The following is a 26,228-nucleotide window of genomic DNA, read 5'->3' as shown; positions in this document are numbered from 1 at the left end:
CTGGAGACGAAACGATGCAATGGATAGACCCACGCTTCCGGAGAAGGGAGAGGCGACATCACCAAAAGGAAGGAAGGGGCAGGCCTGGATAAGTGCTGAGTCATGGAGCCACACCCCATGGCCTATATAAAGGATCTGCTTTCTGGCATTCTCTGAGTCAGGCAAAGTCTAACTTGGATTGCTGAAGTCACTTCCTGGTCTCCTGCCTGCCTTGAGAACTCTGATAGGACTTTGGCAGAGCTGCAGAGGCATGCTTGATATGGACTTCCCCAACCCGGCCGTCAGTGGAGGAGTGGGACACGACAAAACCAGCAAAATTATCCACACTTCCATTCATGCATAAGGTTAAATTTGGGTGTCCATTAAGAACCCTCTCCATCTGAATTTTGGGCAGCTTTGCATAAGGAAGGGGGCTTTGGAGGATCAGCCAATTCTCAGAGCATAACTTTGTAATTGTAAGAGCTTTTTCCCCAGCAGTTACAGCTCCATCAAAACGACTGAGATAAACCAAGGCTGATCGCAGGAATGGTGCTGCAGACCACCAGGAGAGAGAGACAATGCAGACAAATGATGTTTGCCTGCAGGACTATGAGGGCTAAAGTATGGTTGAGTGTTGCCCTAGTACTGACCTCCCAGACGACCATCAGAGTAGGAACCATTAAATGCATGGGAACTTCTGCAGTGCCTATTCCACATGAATGGCACCAGGAAGGCAAATACATCATTGGTGGCATAGCATCCCTCCTTCATTATGGGTTCCCCAACTATGCGTACAACGTGCACCCTTCTGAGGAATCATTTACCTTCCCATTGTAAGAAATCAATTCAGAGTCAGTCTGATCCATAAGGTGAAGCTTGATGTCAAGTGTCTTTTATGGATCATGTGCCATTCAAGACGTTGACCTCTCTTAGCAACTGCATGGGGTAGATTTTCTTCAAGATAGTTTGTCCCTAACCTGCTCTTTCAAGCCTTCCAACAGAGGTGTTGTTTTTTTACTGAGGCTTTATAATTCTGTGGCTGCCAGTTTGTCCTGTCCTTTTAAAAGTTGGGGGCAGTGCTTCATCCTTTGTTTTAAAAATATAAATAGCATAGCATCGCATCGCATAGCATCGCATCACATAGCATAGCATAGCATACCATAGCGTAGCATAGCGTAGAGTAGAGTAGAGTAGTGTAGCATAACGTAGCATAGCACAGAACAGAACAGAACAGAACAGAACAGAACAGAACAGAACAGAATAGAATAGAATAGAATAGAATAGAATAGAATAGAATAGAATAGAATAGAATTCTTTATTGGCCAAGTGTGATTGGACACAAGGAATTTGTCTTTGGTGCCTATGCTCTCAGTGTATATAAAGAAAAAATGAAATATATTCATCAAAAATCTTAAGACACAATACTTAGAGATAGTCATAGGATACTAATAAGCAATCAAAATAGGAAACAATTAAACCGGGGTGAAATCCAGATGGCTCTATCCAGCTCGGGCAAAGCGGTAGCGGTAGCTGAGGGAGGCTCCGCCCACCTGCACGGACGTCATGATGTTGCTTTTTTGCGTCATTTTAAGCCTCTGTGCATGTGCAGATGACGGCGCTTGCACATTGGTGAACCATTAGGGAAGGTAAGTAAATTTCACCCCTGAATAAAACCATATAAATGGTAAAGATACAAGCAAGATGGATATAGCCGTAATATACGGGATATAGGTATTAGGAAGGATGAGAAGAAGAATAGTAATTCAGCCTTAGGAGATAAATATTTGTTTTAAAAATACGAATGGATCAAATCCATATATCTGGTCAGACTATTTGTCTTTTTCACCTTATACCATCATATGTCATTGGAGGCAGCTGTCTGGATAACCAATCCCTTTGAACTGCTTACTTAATTCCTTGACTTTTGCTGATTGTAAGAATTAAACTTGGAAACAGATGTGCTAGCCATCAGCCAAGCACTTTGCCCTGTGAATAGGTCTACAGTTCCGACATAACATAAAACCATCAGGAATAGATAATACAGTTACCCATCAGGAATAGGTCTACAGTTCCGACATAACATAAAACCATCAGGAATAGATAATAATCTTTTCTCTTGGCCCATTTTATTCTGTTTTGGCTGCATAATTTGAAGTGGATTTTTTTGTTTTTCATGAAAAGATGAGGAGATTCAATGTGGTGGCTATTGCACTCAGTTATGAAGAAATAACCTCTTCTATATTCTTTAATATAATCGTTGAGCCAGCTGTGAACCTGCTCAAGAATGAAAACATTGAAGAAAAGACGGCTCCCTTTCTTTATGTAGAGAGTCTTTTGTTTAATAATAATAATAATAACAGAGTTGGAAGGGACCTTGGGGGCCTTCTAGTCCAACCCCCTGCCCAGGCAGGAAACCCTAAACCATCTCAGACAGATGGTTATCCAACAGGCATTAGCTGCTTCAAATAATTAAGATGATAACTACATATCTATCAAGATCTATCAATATTTATTAGAGGCTGCTCTAATTATATTTATATATATATATATATATATATATATATATATAATTAAATATATAAATATCTAAATAAAGGTGATCCATAACATCTATATCTTAAGGAAAAGAAGTACATTTTCCAAAAACCAAATGGATGTTTTAAATATTTCTTCCAGTTCCATTTGAAAAGTAGATTGGATGCAATATGAATTGGAATTTTTTTAAACAAAAAAAAAAAGACCACAACTCTGTAAAAATAACTTTTTCTTTCTCACTTTTTTGTGCACACACACACACACACACACACACACACACACACTATGTTTCCCCAAAATTAAGACCAGGTCTTATATTAATTTTGCTCCAAAAGACGCATTAGGTCTTATTTTCTAGATAGATCTTATTTTGGGGAAATATGGTACTAATGCATTCATCTGGCTGATAATCTTAACTGGGGGTTTTTTGGGGTGTAGGGTTTATATTATGAGCATCCTGAAAAATCATGCTAGGGCTTATTTTCCGTTTGGGTCTTATTTTGGGAAAACAGGATATGATATCATTATATTATATATTATATTATATATTATATGTTATGTTACATTAGGTTACGTTACATTATATACTATACTATACTATACTATACTATACTATACTATACTATACTATACTATACATACATATAACATACATAAGTGCTTAGTAAACAGTGTATTCTCTGGGTCGGTTTACTTGTATTATATTATTAATAATAATAATAATCCTTTACATATCTAGTAATAATTTTCCAACTTCTAATTTCTACCTCTGTTGTCTTAACCATTGATAAAACAAATCCCATGTTAAAAAATGTTCTGTGTCTTCTTTGTCCTTTATCTTTAGTGTTAACCTATCCATTTCTACACAGTCTAGTATTTTTCTAATTATATTTTCATCTGTAGGAGTTTCCTCATTCTTCCAATGCTGTGCAAATACAATTCTCGCTGCTATCAAGACATGTAGTATTAAATATATGTTCCCTTTATCATATTTTTCTGGTATTATACCTAATAAAAATATTTCTGGCTTTAAATCTATGTGTTGCTTTAACATTTTTTCTAACCATGTGTGTATTTTCATCCAATTTTTTTTATTTTATTTTTTTTGCCTTAGGGCATGTCCACTATATGTGACAGTAGAAACCCCCGATATCTAATTACATTTGCAACATTTGGTGGACATGTTTTCAAATATCTTAGCTAGCCTTGCGGGTGGCAAATGCTACCTGAAAAACATTTTGTACAGGTTTTCCTTATAGGTAGTTGCCATTGTCGATTTATAATTTCTATCCCACAGTTTTTGCCATTTAACGAATTCTATAGTACAGTGATGGCTAACCTTTTTGTCCTTGTGTGCCGAAAGTGCATGTGTGCACACGAAAGCGCCCGTATCCATGCCCACACTATCCTTACGATTTATATTGATATTGATTGTTTCCTGATTGATCATTTGTACCCTATGACTATCATTAAGTGTTGTACCTTAGAATTCTTGATGAACGTATCTTTTCTATTATGTACACTGAGAGCATATGAACCAAAGACAAATTCCTTGTGTGTCCAATCACACTTGGCCAATAAAACTATTCTACTCTATTCTATTCTATAATCAATCCTGGACAAAAGGTGACTTTGCCAAAGTATAGACCTCGACCACAGTTCCTCAATCTCAAAACAGTTTCCCTGGCATTTCACAAACATGGTTGTTTCATCATTTCTCCTAGAAAAGTTATCATCTCTCTAGTTATCACCAACACTACAATTAAATTAAGAGGTTAATCCTCCAGTGGCTCTCCATCTGCTTCGGGAGGAAATACCAAGAGCAAACACCAGCATAGGTATAAACCTTCAATGTAACATTTCACACTGAGAGCCATTCCTCAAAAGTGGTTGAAGTCATCAGATGACAGATTTGTCTCATATCTGAATGAGCGGGACTTGCTCTATAGTCCCACACATGCAAGATTTACAAGGACAACCATCTTGGAGAAATTCTATAAGACAATCGAAGTTCTGCTAAAACATCACAGTTAGAGGACCGAGAGAAAATATTGTGATTATCCAAGTCTTCTGAAGTTTTCTTCAATTGCCATTGAAGAAAGAGCCCCAAAAATCAGATACTTAAATCAAGAGCAACTCTGTCCTTTCACACTTGGAGCATGGAAACATAAGTAAGAAAAGGAATCACATCGATTATTGAGAGATAACAGATTCTTAAGTCAGATCTCAATGTAGACAGCAGTTATTCTGCTCTCTATAGCATCAGTTTGAATCTAGACTTCTGGCAACAGAAATACAGGAGAAGCCAAATGAGTAGAAATGCTGGAGATTATTGCTATATTACTGCTTCTTGACTTGGCCATGAAGGTACAACCTTTAAACTGCACTGGAGAGGAAGCCCTTAAAATTCCACATGAATGGTACCAGGAGGGAGAACTACTCACTGGTGGATTGATGTCCCAAGTCCATTACTTGTTCCCCGAAATTAAGTTCAACAGGCATCCTTCTCTGGAAACCATTGACATCCCATTGTAAGAAAACATTTTCGTACCTGATTTTAATCTAATCTTGCTCTCCACTTTCCATTCATTTATTTATTTATTTATTTATTTATTTTGTCACAACAGTATATGTAAGTATCATACAAAAAGATTACATAGTATATAAATATATATTTCTGTAACACTCAGAGGTTCCATCAACATATGTTACAAAATATCAATGCATGATTGGAATATTCTTAGTAACAGCTTAAAAAATAGAAATAATGTGTTCATTCAAAATCCAATATTCTAATTTAAGTTAAAGGGACAATGGACCAGGACAAGCTGATACTGAGTTGAGAACTAAAACTTTTTTCCAGTTGGAGAAAAACACCAGCCCTAATTCTCCATAAAATAAAAGGTTCTATTATATTTCTCAAAATCTTCTCAAAATCCCCAAAGCTTTAACCAAAAACTGTCTACTATTGACCTCACCCCATTCCTAAGAGCACAAACATGCCTACCGTTCCTGTCCTATTGTTTTCTTTCATTATATCCAATTAATATAGTTATTACATGCTTATGCTTATATATATATGCTTATATATTATATAGTTACTTTCATGATTATGCTTATATATACTGTTGTGACAAAATAAATAAATAAAATAAATAAATTTTATATATATATATATATATATTGATACTCTTTACCATTAGAACCAGTAATACACTGACTGCAGAATAAAAAATAATTTCCAAGAACACGTCTCTATTTTTTTTTCTTGTATCGATTAGATATTTATTTATTATTTAGATTTTTAGATATTTAGATAGTTGAGATCCTAGTTCAAAAAGAACACAGAGCATTTTACAATCTTTGAAAAGGCAATCCCAAGCTCAAACACAGTAGTTCAGAACAATAGTAGAAATGTGGGTTCTACTCCCAGTCTTCTCTTGAGCTCTTAGAGCAGAAAACAGTTTACTGTGAAAGGAAACATGAATTTTTAAATATATGATTGTGTTCTTCAGCTCTACATTCCTCATCATCAGATCTTGTGCAATATGTACTCATATATTAGGTCCACTCAACTCAGATTCTCATGGGAAAATGAGAATGCAACCCATTCCATTTTTTTTTTCTACTCAGTGAATCTTTTCAAAGCTTTAGGGCACTTCTGGGAAATTTAATGTTTACTGCTATCCAACATTTTGTCTCATTTCAAAAAACAAAATGTTTAGTTTTCACAACACTCATTACCCTTGATCTGATTGTGCAGAAGTTTTATTTATTTTATTTTATTTTTATTTATTTATTTTTGTCACAATAGTATATGTAAGCGTAAGCATGAAATAACTATACAATATATAAGCATATATATAAGCATAAGTATAAAAAAAGAAAAACTATATGAATTGGATACAAGCAAAGGGAACATTAGGACAGGAACGGTAGGCACATTTGTGCTCTTATGCACGCCCCTTACAGACCTCTTAGGAATGGGGTGAGGTCAATAGTAGATAGTCTTTGGTTAAAGCTTTGGGGATTTTGGGAAGAGACCACAGAGTCAGGAAATGAATTAACATTAAATTAATTAAAGTTAGTCATTGTTATAAGATAAATGTTTCAGCAATATCTCTAATATGCATATATTAAGGGCAGCCTAGAAAGGCAAAATCAAAGCTTATTTCATATGATTTTTTTTCTCACTGGATATCTCTTTAGTAGCATAACATATAATAAAATTCTCTTTTGAAGCAAGTCACTTTATTTACAGTGTGATAACCAAGTTCTACCAACACATCTTGGCTTTAGTGTTCGCCGTGGAAGAGCTCAACAAGGATCCTCACATTTTGCCCAACATCACTCTTGGATTCCACATCTATGACAGCTACTCGGATGCACTAATGACCTATCGTACCATTCTGGACCTGCTTTTTAAGTTGCATAAAATTGTCCCCAACTATATTTGTGGGACTGAAAAGAAAATGATGGGAATCATTGGAGGGATGAGCCCTGAAACATCTATACGTATGGCAGAAATTTTGCAGCTTTTCAAGATTCCACAGGTAGGATCCATAGTTAAAGAATTTTAGAGCATATTTGAATCTTCATTCTTATTGGGGCTACCATTAACGGTGTCACTGATTTCAGTTTGTATATTTTAAACATAATGTACACAAGCATATTGGTTTGACATTTTAAAATGTGGAGGACAACATATGGCATGTGTTGACTTAGGATAAATTAAAACCCTTGATTCAGTTAACTACAAGGAAAAGATAGATAGATAGATAGATAGATAGATAGATAGATAGATAGATAGATAGATAGATAGATAGATAGATAGATAGACAGACAGACAGACAGACAGACAGACAGACAGACAGACAGACAGACAGACAGACAGACAGACAGACGATAGGCATAGACAGATAGACAACGATAGATGATAGATAGATAGATAGATAGATAGATAGATAGATAGATAGATAGATAGATAGATAGATAGATAGATAGATAGATAGATATAAAGAATTTAGAGTTACCAGAGACTGAAAGAGAATCTCGATTTTTAAGGAAAATATTAACATAATGTACACAAGCATATTGTTTTAACGGTTAAACATGTGGAGGACAACATATGGAAATTGTTGACCTCTAATGAATTAAAACCCTTGATTCAGTTAGATAGACAGAGAAAAATACACAGACAGACAGACAGACACATAGATAGATACATAGATACATAAATACATAGATTTATTTTTTATTTATTTATTTATTTATTTTGTTACAACAGTATATATAAGCATAAGCATGAAATAACTATATAAGCATAAGATGTAATAACTATATTAATTGGATATAATGGAAGGAAGCAATAGGACAGGAACGGTAGGCATGCTTGTGCTCTTATGCACGCCCCTACAGATAGATAATAGAAAATAGATAGAGATGGAGAGTGAGAGAGAGAGAGATGATAGATAGGTAGACAGGTAGACAGAAAAGTATCAAAATGGATATCTCAGTTTTGGAAAATCTCCAAACCAATTTAAAATATTAAACCTCCTAACTTTTAAACCTAAAGTGGGTTGAATCAACTTTCACTTTCTTTATCATTCCCTCTCTTACCAAATGTACAGTATATTATTAAACAATCATGTTTTGAAAAATAAAGTAGTTAAAAATCAATAAAAACAGAAGCTATCCACCCATCCTCTTTCTCATCATTTTCTCTTTCTCGTATTCCTCCTTTTTTTTTTTCCCTTTAGATTTCCTATGGCTCATTTGAATTGGCAGCGACTGATGAATCGCGTTTCCCTCCTTTTTATCGCATGGCCCCCGATGAAGCTCTCCAATATGACGGATTAATCCAGCTCCTCCTCTACTTTGGATGGAAATGGGTAGGATTTGTCATTGCAGATGACAAACACGGAGAACACTTCATACAAACTCTGGAACCTCTGCTCTCGCGAAACGAAATCTGCTCTGAATTCACTGAAAGGGTTGACAGAAACTTCCATTTTTATGATCAATATGATTTGATCGAACAATGTGTGAGGCACGCGATTTTGTTCACAGAAAAAAAAGCAAATGTATTTATTATACATGGAGAAAATATAGTCTTTATGTGGCTGGCCTCTACTCTAGTAGCGACCCCGATTTTTGATTCAGCAACTTTTGATACATCACAAAAACTTAATACACGAAAAGTGTGGATCACAACGGCACAAAACGATTTCACATTACATACCTTACAAAAGGAGCTTGATATGCAAATGTTCCATGGGGCCATTTCCTTCTCGATTACCAAAAAAGAACTTCCAGGTTTCCAACAATATGTAAAGTCTGTCACCCCTTCCAGGGCAAATCAAGATGGCTTTATTAGAGATTTTTGGAACCAAGCTTTTGGCTGCTCAGTACCAAATAAAGATGCTCCTGAAGATGGGGAGTGTACTGGAGAAGAAAGACTGGAGAACCTTCTCGCACCTTTCTTTGAAACCAGCCTGCTTAGCCATAGTTACAGTATCTACAATGCTGTCTATGCTGTGGCTCAAGCCTTACATGCTGCTCACACAATTAGGACACATCATATCATACGGAAGGACGTGGATCAAATGCGATCAAAGATTGTAGAAGCCTGGCAGGTAAGATTTCCTCTTTCTCGATGCTTTTTCAATAGATTCTGCATGGCTAAAACAGAGTGCCAAGGACTTAAAGACTCTACGGCTCATTGTAGGTTATCTAACAAAATGAAATTCAGTGGTGAAGAAAGTAAGGTTCTACTTTTAAGCAAGAAAAACAAAATGCACAGGTACAGTATATGTGGTACCTCGCTCAATAGTAGTAACTGTGAGGGGGATCTTGGAGTCCTAGTGGACAAGCATTTAAATATGAGCCAGCAGTATGCAGCAGCTGCCAAAAAAGCCAACACAGTTCTGGGCTGCATAAACAGAGGGATAGAATCAAGATCACATGAAGTGTTAATACCATTTTATAAGGCCTTGGTAGGGCCACACTTGGAATACCGCATTCAGTTTTGGTCACCACGATGTAAAAACGATGTGGAGACTCCAGAAAGAGTGCGGAGAAGAGCAACAAAGATGATTAGGGGACTGGAGACTAAAACATATGAAGAACGGTTGCAGGAACTGGGTATGTCTAGTTTAATGAAAAGAAGGACTAAGGGAGACATGATAGCAGTGTTCCAATATCTCAGGGGCTGCCACAAAGAAGAGGGAGTCGAACTATTCTCCAATGACAGGACAAGAAGCAATGGGTGGAAACTAATCAAGGAAAGAAACAACTTAGAACTAAGGAGAAATTTCTTGACAGTTAGAACAATTAATCAGTGGAACAACTTGCCTCCAGAAGTTGTGAATGCTCCAACACTGGAAATTTTTAAGAAGATGTTGAATAACCATTTGTCTGAAGTGGTGTAGGGTTTCCTGCCTAAGCAGGGGGTTGGACTAGAAGACCTCTAAGGTCCCTTCCAACTCTGTTATTCTATTTCTATTTCATATTGGTTTCTCTTTAACAGTTATGCTATTTCTTCTTAAAGCTCCACTCATTTCTGCAGAGGATTTCCTTCAATAATAATGTTGGAGATGAAATTAAATTAAATGAAGAAGGAGTCCTAGAAGCTGGATTTGACATTGTAAATTTGGTTACTTTCCCAAACAACTCCTATATCTACATCCCAGTTGGAGAAATGGATCCGCGAGCTCCTTCTGGAAAAATCTTCCGCATACATCCGGACAAAATCCATTGGCATCATGAATTCACTCAGGTACCATAACATCGACTAAAAGATCCAATTTCATATACAGTTGCTGTTCATGTGTCTAGACTTTTATTTAGTCCATAGATAGCAACTAACTCCTAGGATCCAATTACATTGCAGCCCATCTCTATCAAAGATGTTAATATCAGACTGTTTAATGCTTGCATAAACTAATTTTTTAGAATTTCCAACCTGTGTAAAGAAATTTGCTCTCACTGATTGGCAGAAATACAGTCCCATGCCCAGATGTTTGCCTCTCCAACGGGAATAAATATTAATATGATTCATTCTCGACAAGTAAATCTTATGTAGCCACAGGGTGCTGCCAGAGGCAATGTCTTCTACTCTTCTGTGAAAATAAACAACCACCTCTAACTCTCAGCTCTATTCAAACCTTCCATGTTATAGATTCTTTCCTTTAATTGCCAGTAAATTGACTGTCGTTCAGCCAGATGTTGACACTGGATTTGGCATTGTTATCCATCTATTGAGTATTTCCTCTTATTTAAATTTTTTATTAGTTCATCAGAATATAAAATACAAAGAAAATGAAAATAATGGGAATCTAAGGGAGGGAAAAGGAAAAGGGGTGGGGCAGTGGTGAAATCCAATTTTTTTTACTACCGGTTCTGTGGGTGTGGCTTGGTGGGCGTGGTGTGGCTTGATGGGCGTGGCTTGGTGGGTGTGGCAGGGGAAGGATACTGCAAAATTATTCCCACCCCACACCAGGGGAAGGATACTGCAAAATCTCCATTCCCACCCCACTCTGGGGCCAGCCAGAGGTGGTATTTGCCGGTTTTCCAAACTACTCAAAATTTCCGCTACCAATTCTTCAGAACCTGCTGGATTTCACCCCTAGTGTGGGGAGAGAAGGAGAAAAAGAAAAAAAAAGCCAGTGACTTCTAACTCTTTTTAGCACAGTAGAAGATAAGAACATTACAGCCTCAACTTTTACTTTTATACAAGCATATATACTAGCCATTTTTACAACAACAAACCTCTCTAATCAGCAAAACCAAAATTAAAGTTCCATTTTTTACATCAGAAGCACATCATCCAGAAGTGATTTCCAAAGGGAAACAAAATTAGACACGTTCTTTTCTTTGAATAAAGGGGCAGTTTAATTTAATCATCTTTACTTTTTTTTTTCATTTTTGCTTGGGAAATAATCTACCATATACTGTATTTCTGTTTGTACTTATTAATCTTTATGAACTATCTAGATTGATATTTACAAAATTGATTACTCTCTCAAGTTCTTTAACCTCAAAGGAAGAAAACATTTTTATTAGCATCCGATTTAGAAGTGTAGGCTTGTCTTTAAAAATATCACTATTAATAAAATATTAATAAAAATATTTAAACATATTTCTAAAATTGATAAATTGAATAGTTCTTTTTGACTTCCTCCTAGTATTCAGACTTCCAAATTCAATTCACTTTATAAACCCAAAACTGCATTAGGGCTTTCTTTCAATTACTTGTGTGAGATTTGCAAAAAAATCCATCCAAAGTCCAATGAACTCATTATATTTAAGTCACTCCTCCCAGTTTATTCTCATAGAATAAGATCCATCCCCCCCCCCCCATAGGGGATTGGAAGCTAAAACATATGAAGAATGGTTGCAGGAACTCGGTATGTCTAGTTTAATGAAAAGAAGGACTAGGGGAGACATGATAGCTGTGTTCCAATATCTTAGGGGTTGCCACAAAGAAGAGGGAGTCGGGCTGTTCTCCAAAGCACCTGAGGGTAGAACAAGAAGCAATGGGTGGAAACTGATCAAAGAAAGAAGCAACTTAGAACTAAGGAGAAATTTCCTGACAGTTAGAACAATTAATAAGTGGAACGACTTGCCTGCAGAAGTTGTGAATGCTCCAACACTGGAGGTTTTTAAGATGTTGAATAACCATTTGTCTGAAGTGGTGTAGGGTTTCCTGCCTGGGCAGGGGGTTGGACTAGAAGGCCTCCAAGGTCCCTTCCAACTCTGTTGTTATTATATTATATTATATTATTATATTATATATTATATTATATTATATTATATTATATTATATTATATTATATTATATTATATTATATTATATTATATTATATTATATTATATATTATATTATATTATATTATATTATATTATATTATATTATATTATATTGTATATTAAAATCTTTTTCTTCACTAGAGTCAATAATGGGTTTCACTTACCATCACTGTGGGCACCCGTGGGCACTTGTTTTGCTTGCACGTGGCACTTCTTTGCATGCACAGAGCATCCAGGATGATGTCCGGATGGGTGGGCAGAGTCTCCCACTGCAGCTTCTACCGGTTCACCCGAACTGGGGCGAACTGGTAGAAACCCACTACTGACTAGAATGTCTATCAAATCTCTTTTTCTTAAGGAATTCTCAACCTCGTTAATATCCATGAAGAAAACATTCCAAAGTTGTTCTCTTAACAACTTTGTACAACAACAGTTGTAGATTTGCTTGGAGCTCTTGCTTCAGTTGCGCTGAGACAGTTGTATTGAAACCATCATCATAATGAAGATTAGTGTTCAGATTTGTATTCCAGATTGCAGTTAAATCCTTTACATTGTCAGTTATGTGTGAAATTGCCTCAGTGATTTGATAATTTTCTATACTTGCCTCTCTAAATTACTCATCTTTCTTCCCATTCCTTGAGTTATTTGTTGACTGGCTCTTTTTTATATCATATATATCATTTATCATATACCATCAGTCAATTGCAAAAGTCAGCTTTATTTGGAAAGCTGACATACTACGAGGATACTTTTAACACCATCAAATAATAAAATATTTAAACATATTTCTAAAATTGATAAATTGAATAGTTCTTTTTGACTTCCTCCTAGTATTCAGACTTCCAAATTCAATTCACTTTATAAACCCAAAACTGCATTAGGGCTTTCTTTCAATTACTTGTGTGAGATTTGCAAAAAAATCCATCCAAAGTCCAATGAACTCATTATATTTAAGTCACTCCTCCCAGTTTATTCTCATAGAATAAGATCCATCCCCCCCCCCCATAGGGGATTGGAAGCTAAAACATATGAAGAATGGTTGCAGGAACTCGGTATGTCTAGTTTAATGAAAAGAAGGACTAGGGGAGACATGATAGCTGTGTTCCAATATCTTAGGGGTTGCCACAAAGAAGAGGGAGTCGGGCTGTTCTCCAAAGCACCTGAGGGTAGAACAAGAAGCAATGGGTGGAAACTGATCAAGGAAAGAAGCAACTTGGAACTAAGGAGAAATTTCCTGACAGTTAGAACAATTAATAAGTGGAACGACTTGCCTGCAGAAGTTGTGAATGCTCCAACACTGGAAATTTTTAAGATGTTGAATAACCATTTGTCTGAAGTGGTGTAGGGTTTCCTGCCTGGGCAGGGGGTTGAACTAGAAGGCCTCCAAGGTCCCTTCCAACTCTGTTGTTATTATATTATATTATATTATTATATTATATTATATTATATTATATTATATTATATTATATTATATTATATTATATTATATTATTATATTATATTATATTATATTATATTATATTATATTATATTATATTATATTATATTATATTATATTATATTATATTATATTATATTGTATATTAAAATCTTTTTCTTCACTAGAGTCAATAATGGGTTTCACTTACCATCACTGTGGGCACCCGTGGGCACTTGTTTTGCTTGCACGTGGCACTTCTTTGCATGCACAGAGCATCCAGGATGATGTCCGGATGGGTGGGCAGAGTCTCCCACTGCAGCTTCTACCGGTTCACCCGAACTGGGGCGAACTGGTAGAAACCCACTACTGACTAGAATGTCTATCAAATCTCTTTTTCTTAAGGAATTCTCAACCTCGTTAATATCCATGAAGAAAACATTCCAAAGTTGTTCTCTTAACAACTTTGTACAACAACAGTTGTAGATTTGCTTGGAGCTCTTGCTTCAGTTGCGCTGAGACAGTTGTATTGAAACCATCATCATAATGAAGATTAGTGTTCAGATTTGTATTCCAGATTGCAGTTAAATCCTTTACATTGTCAGTTATGTGTGAAATTGCCTCAGTGATTTGATAATTTTCTATACTTGCCTCTCTAAATTACTCATCTTTCTTCCCATTCCTTGAGTTATTTGTTGACTGGCTCTTTTTTATATCATATATATCATTTATCATATACCATCAGTCAATTGCAAAAGTCAGCTTTATTTGGAAAGCTGACATACTACGAGGATACTTTTAACACCATCAAATAATAACATCTCCCTACCCCAGGTTCTTCAGATGGACTCAATAGGTGAATAAAAATGCCAAATCCAGTCTAAACATCTCACTGACTGTGCATCCATTCATAATAGGTCAGTTTTATATGCCGCTCAACTGCCAGTCACCAGTTGTTAAACTTTTTTAGAAAAAATAAACATACAATAGCAATAGCAAAACCATTTAGACATATACCGCTTCACAGTGCTTTACAGCCCTCCCTAAGCAGTTTACAGAGTCAGCATCTTGCCCCCAACAATCTGGGTCCTCATTTTACTGACCTCAGAAGGATGGAAGGCTGAGTCAACCTTGAGCCGGTGAGAATCGAACTGCTGAACTGAAGGCTGCTGGCAGGTAGCAGAATTAGCCTGCAGTACTGCATTCTTAAGGGACGCAGTGGCTCAGGGGCTAGGACGTTGAGCTTGTCGATCGAAAGGTCGGCAGCTCGGCGGTTCGAATCCCTAGTGCTGCCATGTAACAGGGTGAGCTCCCGTGATTTGTCCCAGCTTCTGCCAACCTAGCAGTTTCGAAAGCACGTAAAAATGCAAGTAGAAAAAATAGGGACCACCTTTGGTGGGAAGGGAACAGCGTTCCATGCTCCTTTGGCATTGAGTCATGCCGGCCACATGACCATGGAGACGTCTTCAGACAGCGCTGGCTGTTCCGCTTTGAAACAGAGATGAGCACCGCCCCCTAGAGTCGGCAACGACTAGCACGTATGCGCAAGGGGAACCTTTACCTTTACCTTACTGCATTCTTATCACTGCACCACCGGGGCTCTTGACATACAAAGACACAAAAACAACACAACACAAACAACACAAAAAAACCCCAGTATCGGTCATCTTTGCCAAAGAGTTTGTTGAACAGCATCTCTTCAGAGATCTCTGAAATAGTAAAAGAGTAGGGGCCGTTTAAATTTGGGGAAAGGCTCATTCTTGAGCAGGAGCTGTTACAGGGAACATGCCCTTCCAGGGTCCCAATAAATGGCATATTTTATTTTTTAAAAATAATATTTATTAAATTTCCAAACGTTAAAATACACAGTACAAAAGAAACATAACACACAAAAAATATAAACAAACAAAGACAGACACATCAAAATTACAATACTAGCAACAGCTTTTCTACATCGGTATCTCTATCCTATTTAACCTCTACACACAAATTCTACTTCTAAATATTTCTATCTTAAATTTACATCCTTGTTTAAATTATTTTTTTTTTTTTTTATTTTTATTGAAAGAGTTTTAAAAAAAACAAAAACATTTTCCCCCTTTTTCCCCTCCTCCCAAAAAAAAAAACAAAACATCCCCTCCTCCCCACCCCGGCTTCCCGGGTCAATCACAAGGTAAAGTCCAATCCAAATAACCACATCCAAAGCTTTTCGTCTCCCAACCCCCTCCCCATTACATAAAATAACTTTCTAATTATTCAAAGGCAATCTGATATTTCTTAATCTGATATCTGTTTTGTAGATAATCAATCCATTTTTTCCATTCAATTAAATATCTTTCCTGCGTATTGTCTTTTTAAAACGCTGAGATTTTAGCCATCTCAGCCAAGTTAATAACTTTCAATATCCATTCTTCTATTGTAGGTATCTCTTCTTTCTTCCAGTATTGTCCAATCAACAGTCTTGCTGCTGTTATTAAGTTCAAAATCAGTTTAGTCTCAATCCCTGTACAATCCATTATAATTCCCAAAAGGAAAAATTGTGGCAGGAACTTTATCTTCTTCTTCAGTACATTTTGAATAATCCACCAAATTCTTATCCAAAAGACCTTAATTTTCTTGCAAGTCCACCAAATATGAAAATATGTAGCATCATCACAATCACACCTCCAACATTTCGCTTGGATATTAGGATACATACATGATAATTTTTTGGGATCTAAATGCCATCTATAAAACATCTTATAAAAATTTTCCTTAAATTCTGTGCTTGTGTAAACTTAACATTTCTAACCCAAATTTTCTCCCATGTTTCCAACATTATTGGTTCCTGAATATTCTGTGCCCATTTTATCACACAATCCTTTACCAAATCCTTTTCCGAATCTATTTCAAGCAACACATTATACACATTTATATGCTCCTGGGTCTGATTTCTAATTTGCTTTATTAAATTTTCCTCCCTTTGCATTATACCAATTTTTTGATCTTCTTTCCATCTAGCACTTATTTGCCCATATTGAAACCAAGTATAATTCCTCCCTTCTTCATTTAATACCTGTAATGATTTTAATTGCAATCTACCTCCTTCAGCATACAAAAGTTCTTTATATGTAATCATTTCCTGTTTCTGTTCTATATTTATATTCTCTATTGCATGTCTAGGGCTCGCCCATATAGGAATCTTATAATCTAATTTATAGGAATATTTATTCCAGGCCAAAAGAGCACTTCTCAACACATGATTCTTAAAAGCCCTATCCACTTTTTTTCCATAAAATAAGTACGCATGCCATCCATATAACAAGTCATAACCTTCTATATTCAAAATTCTTTCCTCTGTTAAGTTAAACCAGTCACTTATTACTGAGAGGGTTACTGCTTCATAATATAGTTTAAAATTAGGCATTCTTAAACCACCTCTTTCCCGTGAATCCTGTATTATTTTCATTTTAACCCTCGCCTTTTTACCCTGCCATATAAATTTATTAATCCCACTCTGCCAATCTTCCAAATTTTTATCCTTTTTAATTATAGGTATCATCTGGAACAGAAACAAAAATCTAGGTAACACATTCATTTTAATAGCTTGTTTAAATTATTTTATCTTCTATTCACAACTTGATCTCATAACAAAAATCTCCCTTAAGTTTTATATTTACTCTCCAGCCAGGAATACCGTCTAGTCCATATTAAATAGCACTTGGTGTCTTCCCTCTCCCTCATTTCCATAGATAATCTGTCCATTTCTGCACGTTCATATAATTTTTTTATTATAATTTGGACCAGAGGGATATCTGGATGTTTCCAATTCTGTGCTATCACAATTCTACTCACCATCAGTATGTATAATATGATATATTGTATATTTTTTTTCCCATTTTCCCTTCCAGAATACCCAGGAGAAATACTTCTGGTTTTCTTTCTATTTTCTGCCCTGTTATTTCATCCAGTCATTTTTTTTATCATATCCCAAAATTTCCTAATCTTAGGGCAGGCCCACCACATCTGTCTGAGTCTACTTCATGGCAGAGCTGACTCTCTTACTATCGCTTTCATATTCATTGGCTGTAAGCAAAAACAAAACCCAGTTTAATACTTACTTCTTTGTTTCTTTGGCGATAGCTACCTCCTGTCTCGTTATGTAACGATCCTTGCCCTCTTGGGAAAATAAAGAACAAGATTGAAGGGAAAATTTTTTGCTGCTATGCTTGTGTTCGGTGTCCAGAAAAGATGATATCCAGCCAAACGGGTAAGGTTCATAGCACCCAAATGAAATTTTGTCTAACAATTCATTTCTGCAGCCTAATTAAAAAGAATCTCTCCAATATTATTGCTTGCTTTATTGATGCATCTCAAGGCAGGAAAAAGAAGAGAAATCCTGTAGGCCAGTGGTGGCGAACCTATGGCACGCGTGCCAGAGATAGTACTCAGAGCCCGCTCTATGGGCATGTGCGCCGTTAACCCAGCCCAGCTCCATTGCGTTTGTCCCGCAGGAGGGAGGGAGAGAGAAAAGGGGGGGAGAGAGGGGGGAGAGGAAGAGAGACAGAGAAAGAGAGGAAGGGAGGGAAGGAGAGGGAGGGAGAGAGAGAGCGAAAGAGAGAGGGGGAAAAGAGGGAGGGAGGGAAAGAGAGAAATGATATTGTTGCTAAATGTAATATTTCAAAAGCAGAAAAAAATGGAGGGGCATAAAAGTGCATTTATCACATTTTTTCTTAAAACAATTAGCTGAACTCTGCAGTTGCTTATCATTATTTTAGGTAGTAAAACCTCATTATTCAGGTTAAATTGCCGTGTTGGCACTTTGCAATAAATAAGTGGGTCTTGGGTTGCAGTTTGGGCGCTCGGTCTCTAAAAGATTTGCCACCACTGCTGTAGGCCATCTCTCTATCCTTAGTTAAATCTATATTTATTTATTTATTTATTTTGTTGAGTACATATTAGATAATATATAGAAGTATAAGCATGAATTGAATACATAAAATGAATATAATTAAAGCGAACATTAGGACATGGATGGTAGGCACACTGGTGCTCTTATGCACGCCCCTTACAGACCTCTTAGGAATGGGGTGAAGTCAACAGTAGACAGTCTTAGGTGGAAGTTTTTGGGTTTTTGGGATGAAACTAAAACGTCTGGTAGTGCATTCCAGGCATTAACAACTCTGTTGCTAAAGTCATATTTTCCGCAATCGAGTTTGGAGCGGTTCACTTTAAGTTTGCATCTATTGTGTGCTCGTGTATTGTTGTGGTTGAAGCTGAAGTAGTCATTGACAGGTAGAATATTGTAGCAAATGATTTTATGCGGTATGTTCAGGTCATACTGAAGACGACGTAGCTCTAAATTTTCTAAATCCAGAATTTCAAGTCACGTGGCATAAGGTATCCTATTGCAAGCAGAGGAGTGGAGGACTCTTCTTGTGAAATATCTCTGGACTCTCTCAGTTGTATTAATGTCCAATACACAGTGCGGGTTTCAGACAGATGAGCTGTATTCAATAATTGGTCTAGCAAATGTTTTGTATGCTCTAATTAGTGGTGCAATATTACCAGAGAAGAACCTACGCAAGATTAGGTTAACAACTCTTAATGCCTTTTTGGCAACGTTATTACAATGGGCTCTGGCAGTTAAATCTTTAGAAATCAGTACTCCTAAGTCCTTGACAGAGTGAGGGTCGTCTACAAGATCATATCCATCTAGCTTGTATTTTATGTTCTGATTGTAAGTGTAAGACAGAGCATTTGTTAGATGAGATTTGAAGTTGCCATTTGTTTGACCAATCTGACACATAGGTAAAGTCTTTTTGGAGGGTAGCAGCATTATAGGTGGTGTTGAATAGTTTTACATCATCAGCAAAGAGAACACAGTTACTTTTAGTATGATCGCAAAGGTCATTTATGTCAAGTATAAAGGCTGTTGATCCTAAAACGCTTCCTTGCGGGACACCGCTGTTAATAGGTACAGGATTTTGTAGAGTGCTTCCTCATTTGACCACTTGTTGCCTGTTAGACAAGAAAGCCGCTATCCATTTATGCAGGAGTCCAGAAATGCCATAAGATTTTAGTTTTAGAAGTAGTTTCTTGTGTACCACTGAATCAAAGGCTTTACAGAACTCTATGTAGATTACGTTTAGTGCTTTGCCCTGATCGAGATGTGTAGTTAATATGTTTTTGCAGTGTATTAGTTGCAGATTACAGGATAATTTTTTTCCTGAAACCAAATTGTTTGTTGGAGAGTAGGTTGTTTGTTTCTGTGAATGGTAATGGATTGGTTAATGATTGATTCCTTGACTTTGTAGGTGACGCAACATAAAGAGATTGGTCTGTAATTTTCAACTAGGCTGAGGTCTCCCTTTTTGAAAGTAGGGATGACTGTGGCTTGTGACCATGTGGCATGCTGTTCGATTCAGAAATTATTTTCTTCTTTTCAGACATGGAGAATTGTGACCGTTGTCCAGAGGATCAATTTCCAAACGAAGCTCATAATGAGTGCATTCCAAAGACCCTGAATTTCCTCTCCTTTGAAGAGCCACTGGGCATTACTTTGGTGTCTCTGTCTCTTCTTTTTTCCCTGGTTACAGCTTTGGTGTTTACAATCTTCATTAAGCAACGGGACACTCCCATTGTCAAAGCCAATAATCGCAACATCACCTATCTTCTTCTTATCTCTCTCTTTATCTGTTTCCTCTGCTCACTTCTGTTCATTGGACAGCCCAATAAGGTGACTTGCCTCCTCCGACAAACAACATTTGGCATCATCTTCTCTATTGCGATCTCTTCTATATTGGCCAAAACCATCACCGTCATTGTAGCATTCCTGGCATCAAAGCCAGGAAGCCTATTCCACAAATGGGTGGGGCAAAGGTTGGCCTATTCTATCGTCTGCTTCTGTTCCTTCATTCAACTAGGTATCTGTATTGTTTGGCTGGGTACTTCTCCTCCATTTCCAGATTTGGACATGGAGACCCTCCATGGAGAAATCTTAATAGAATGCCATGAAGGTTCATTCACCATGTTTTACTGTCTTTTGAGCTACATGGGCCTCCTGGCTCTTCTCAGCTTCACTGTGGCCTTCCTAGCCAGGAAGTTACCAGATAGTTTCAATGAAGCCAAGTTCATTACTTTCAGCATGTTGGTGTTCTGTAGTGTTTGGGTGACCTTTGTCCCCACCTACCTGAGCACCAAAGGGAAGTACATGGTAGCTGTGGAGATCTTTTCTATCTTGTCTTCCAGTGCTGGTTTACTAGGATGCATCTTCATCCCCAAAATCTATATAATTATATTGAGGCCCGAGCTCAACACTAGAGAACATTTAGTACATAAGAAATAGAAGAACAAGATCAGATTTTGAATAAGTAAATACTAATTGGGTCTATATGTAGAGCTGTCCTCTTATCCATCAATAAATAAATAATATGTAGGAGATGTGCATGTTTCAAATAATCACATTCAATATTTCTGTCTCAATTCCTTTAGTACAAATAAAAAGTATCTTTTAGTAAATTTACTCATGTAGTTAATCAAGTACAAACAAACTCCACTAAATTTTCATCTTAGAATTCTTCAGAGAGTTATTTGGGAGGAAGTCTATATTAATTTTCCCGACAAGGAGTTTTCCATATGAGTGAATTAAATTGTCCTATTTGGGTTTTTGATGTTTTAGAAACCATTTCAGGTAGTAAGAAAAAAAAATGGGTAAATATCAAGATAGACATTGGAAAGAATATAAAGGAGGAGAAAGAAAGAAAGAAATTCTGACTCTTTTTTGTGCAGTAGAATGAAATATTACTGCCTCAACTTTTTACTTTTACCTACTTAATATATACTAGCTATTTCTAGTTATAGAGGTGTCATCTGCGCCTCTATAACTGTCTGGTTTGGTTCTGCAACCCACAGACTTCAGAGGATAATTAGAACTGCAGAAAAAAACAATTGCTACCAGCCTGCCTTCCATTGAGGTCCTGTATACTGCACGAGTCAAAAAGAGGGCTGTGAAAATATTTACAGACCCCTCACATCCTGGACATAAACTGTTTCAACTCCTACCCTCAAAACAATGCTACAGAGTACTGCGCACCAGAACAACCAGACACAAGAACAGTTTCTTCCTGAACGCCATCACTCTGCTAAACAAATAATTCCCACAACACTGTCAAATTATTTACTAAATCTGCCCTAATATTAAACTTCTCATCGTTCCCATCACCCATCTCCTTCCACTTATGACTGTATGATTCAACTTTGTGGCATGTATCCTTATGATTTATATTGATATTGATTGTTTCCTGATTGCTTATTTATACCCTATGACTACCATTAAGTGTTGTACTTTAGAATTCTTGATGAACGTATCTTTTCTTTTATGTACACTGAGAGCATATGCACCAAGACAAATTCCTTGTGTGTCCAGTCACACTTGGCCAATAAAAAATTCTATTCTATTCTATTCTATAACAAATCCTGGACAAAAGGTGACTTTGCCAAAGTATAGACTTCAACCATAGTTCCTCAATCTCAAAATAGTTTCCCTGGCATTTCACAGTTGTTTCATCATTTCTCCTAGAAAAGTTACCATCTATCTAGTTATCACAAACACTACGATTAAATTAAGAGGTTAATCCTCCAGTGGCTCTCCATCTCCTTCGGGAGGAAATACCAAGAGCAAATACCAGAATAGGTATAAAGCAGGGGTGAAATGCTCCTGGTCGGACCGGCTCATGCGATCCGATAGCAATGGCAGCTGCTGGTTCAGAGGACCGGTAGCAAAAATCCATGGCCCCACCCCCCCCTGCCTCTGCTGAGCCGCACCATCAGCAGAGGTTTTTTTTTTTTAAAGCCGGCTTTTCTTCAGCCAAAACATGCCTTTAAAAGTAAAAAAAAAGCCTTTGAGGATCCCTCCCCTCAGCTGAGATCGGAAGAGATTTTAAACTTAAAAAAAAAATTAAAGTCTCCTCTGGCGATCTCACCTGAGTTCCTCATCAGCAGAACCTTACTTGTACTCTTACTTGTAGAAAACATGTTTTCTACAAGTGAGAATAGAGATTCTAAGGCACTTATCTGATTACTGATGAACACATGGCTTTTTTTCCAGCCGGAAAGCCCCAGTTTCACTTTCAGACAGAATCAATTGCTTAGCTAATCTATTTCCTCATGCTATTCTCAGTGGGTGGAAGGTGAACAAATCTACCACCCTCTTTTACAGTCCCACTGTCACTCAAGCCAATTTTTGAAGGGGCAAATTCCTCAACAGAAATTGGAAAATTCTCACCCAGTACAACCACACTATTCCTCAGTCTTCATTCATTCCTCTCCCATTGGGCTGTCACAGCATCGGTTAGGCACTCAATGGCTGTTTTCTTCTTTCTGCTAGATTGAGAGTTTTCCTCCGGATCAAACAAGGAGTTTGCAGTCTCCTTGTGATCTACAGAGTATCCTCTCTTCTTCACCACCCCTCCAGGGTGGCTTAAGTCCTAAGAGACACTCTAGCAGGATGAATTTGGTGAACTTCCATAGAGTCCTATGGAAAGTACACAGTATTGGCATGACGACAGCTCCGCCTCCTGGCCAGCTATTAACTTGTTGGCTAATATTTCCTTGTGTTGTCAAGCCCTCACGTTACAATGAAAAAAAATACATTCAATTTCGCAGCTACTAAGATTGTTGGCTGAGCAGGTACAAAATTAGTCAGGGAAATGATTCAAACCTGGGAATCAGGCCCCTTGTCAATCAAAAGGAGTGCTGATTTACCACCAACATACCAGGTACTTAGCTGACAACACAAGGAAATGACTTAATAGCTGTCACAAGTCCAAAAGCTCACAAGATTAAACCTGTGGTCCTAGTGACCAACACAGATTGGGTCCTGTGACATTATCCTAGGACATGTATATTTTCCATCATTCACATGTGTTTGTTTGTGTGTTTAATTGACATGTTAAGAGAATGCATATGGCCACACATCTTTTATGCAGAATCTTGGACAAAAGGCCATTTTGCCAAAATAGAGACCTTATGTTGTGTCTCGCTCGCTTTCCCCGCAGCCGAGTCCCTCTTATCTCCTGCCGAACGCTGAGGAATGTCCTGGCATGCCTCCAGGCCCCAGCTCTGGCACCATGCCCAGACAGATTGAGCAAGACGAAGGACCTGACGTGCCTCCAGCCTCCAGCCCTGGCTCCATGCCCAGGCAAACGGAGCAACTAGACCCCTCCCCCTCCCCCACAGCATGTGAGCCTGAGGAATGTGACTTGCCAACAGCTGGAGCCTGGAGAGATCCTCGCTTCAGGAGAATTGATAGGCGGCATCAGCAAAAGGAAGGGAGGGGCAGGCCTGGATAAGTGCTGAGTCATGGAGCCACACCCCATGGCCTATATAAAGGATCTGCTTTCTGGCATTCTCTGAGTCAGGCAAAGTCTACCTTGGATTGCTGAAGTCACTTCCTGGTCTCCTGCCTGCCTTGAGAACTCTGATAGGACTTTGGCAGAGCTGCAGAGGCACGCCTGATACGGACTGCCCCAACCCGGCCGTCAGCGGAGGAGTGGGACACGACACCTTAACCACAGCTCCTCAACTTCACAAAAGTTTCCCTGGCATTTCACACACATATTTGTTTCATCATTTCCACTAGCAAAGTTAAAGTTATCTCTAGTTATCGCAAACACTATGATTATAGTAACATCAATCCTCCAGTGGCACTCAAGATGCAACTGAAGTTAATACCAAGGGCAAATAGCAGAATAGTTATGAACCTTCAATGTATCATTCCATACTGAGGGACATTCCTCAAAAAGTGGTTGAAGTGTGCCCAACCAGCACAGGATAAGTAAGACAACTGCAGTCATCAATTGGGTTCTCAGGATTTTGAAATTATTTGTTGTTTTTACCACACGTACGCAGCACTTGTGGCTTTTGTGCTAATATATTCAGACTGCTCTTCAATTCTACAGCTGACAGATTCTCTCATATTTGAATAAGTGGGACTTCCTCCATAATGCTGTTTATGCAAGATACATGAGGGCATTCATGTAGTAGGAATTCTACAAGACAACTAAAATTCTGCTAAGCCTCACTGCTAGAAGACCAAGAGAAAAAATTGTGGTAGCTAATCTGCTTGGTATTGGTTTTGGCTGATGCTTTCTTAAATTGCCAGTGAAGAGCCCTAAAACCAGATATTTGAATCAAGAGCAATTCTGTTCTTTCACACTTTGATCATAGAAACAGAAGTTTTTTTTTTGTTTTTTTTTGTTTACATTTATACCCCGCCCTTCTCCGAAGACTCAGGGCGGCTTACAGTGTATAAGGCAATAGTCTCATTCTATTTGTATATTTTTTACAAAGTCAACTTATTGCCCCCCCAACAATCTGGGTCCTCATTTTACCTACCTTATAAAGGATGGAAGGCTGAGTCAACCTTGGGCCGGGCTCGAACCTGCAGTAATTGCAGGCTTTGTGTTCTTAATAACAGGCTGTTCTTAATAACAGGCCTTACCAGCCTGCACCATTCACCGGCCCGTGAAAGTGAGGAGTAAGAAAAGGAATCACATCAATTATTGAGCCGTGACAAAATCTTAAATCAGATCTCAATGTAATCTCAAGTTATTCTGCGGTCTATGGCATCTGTTTGAGTCTAAACCTTGGGCAACTGCAATATAGGAGAAGCCAAATGAGTAGGAATGTTGTGCATTATTGCCATATTACTACTTCTACACCTGGCCTGGAAGGTACAACCTCTAAAGTGCGCTGGAGACAAAGCCCTTAAAATTTCACATGAATGGTACCAGGAGGGAGAACTTTAATTAATTTTTTAAATTTAATTTTAATTTTTTTTTAATTTTTAATTTTTTAAATTTTTTAAATTTTTCGAATTTTAATAATTTTAATTGGAGTATTTTATTTATGGGTCAAATTTGATGGTTTTAATTTTCGGCCATTTATAGAATAGGTTATTTTAACTGTGGTTTTAATTTGTATATTGTACTGTTTTAATCTGGCTGTACACCGCCCTGAGTCCTTCGGAAGAAGGGCGTTATAAAAATCTAAATAATAAATAATAAATAAAATAACTTATCATTGGTGGATTGATGTCCCAAGTCCATTACATGTTCCCCCAAATTAATTTCGAGAGACATCCTTCTTTGGAATCAATTAACATCCCATTGTAAGAAATCGCTCTCTTACCTGATTTTAATGGAATCCTGCTCTGTTCTTTCCATTTCTGTAAACAGAGAATCCTGCTCTGTTCTTTCCATTTCAACATATGCTTTGTTGTTGTTGTTGTTGTTGTTGTTGTTGTTGTTGTTGTTAGTCTGACCCATCCCGACCCCATGGATGACATTCCTGCAGGCCTTCCTGTCCTCTGCCATCCCCCGGAGTCCATTTAAGCTCATGCCGACTGCTTCAGTGACTCCATCCAGCCACCTCATATGCTCCAAAATATCAATGTATGTTGGGTGGGCATAACTGTAGGAGCAGCTTAATAAATAGAAATAAGGTG

At 37.5% G+C, this 26,228-nt stretch overlaps 1 protein-coding gene across 1 annotated transcript; it reads left to right on the top strand.

Annotated features, from left to right (window-relative positions):
• The first annotated feature begins 588 nt into the window (after positions 1–588).
• On the top strand, positions 589–22,415 carry LOC131197913 (vomeronasal type-2 receptor 26-like). The gene is made up of 6 exons (XM_058182415.1): positions 589–812; positions 6,776–7,067; positions 8,274–8,405; positions 17,864–17,990; positions 20,170–21,024; positions 22,366–22,415. Exons 1-6 carry the CDS (start codon positions 589–591, stop codon positions 22,413–22,415), a joined length of 1,680 nt encoding a protein of 559 aa, XP_058038398.1.
• Positions 22,416–26,228: the final 3,813 nt, after the last annotated feature.

The sequence above is a fragment of the Ahaetulla prasina genome, chromosome 4 (assembly GCF_028640845.1).
Source record: "Ahaetulla prasina isolate Xishuangbanna chromosome 4, ASM2864084v1, whole genome shotgun sequence".
Lineage (NCBI taxonomy): Eukaryota > Metazoa > Chordata > Lepidosauria > Squamata > Colubridae > Ahaetulla > Ahaetulla prasina.
Note: the sequence above shows the minus strand (reverse complement) of the source record. Positions and strands in the feature narration are given on the sequence as shown.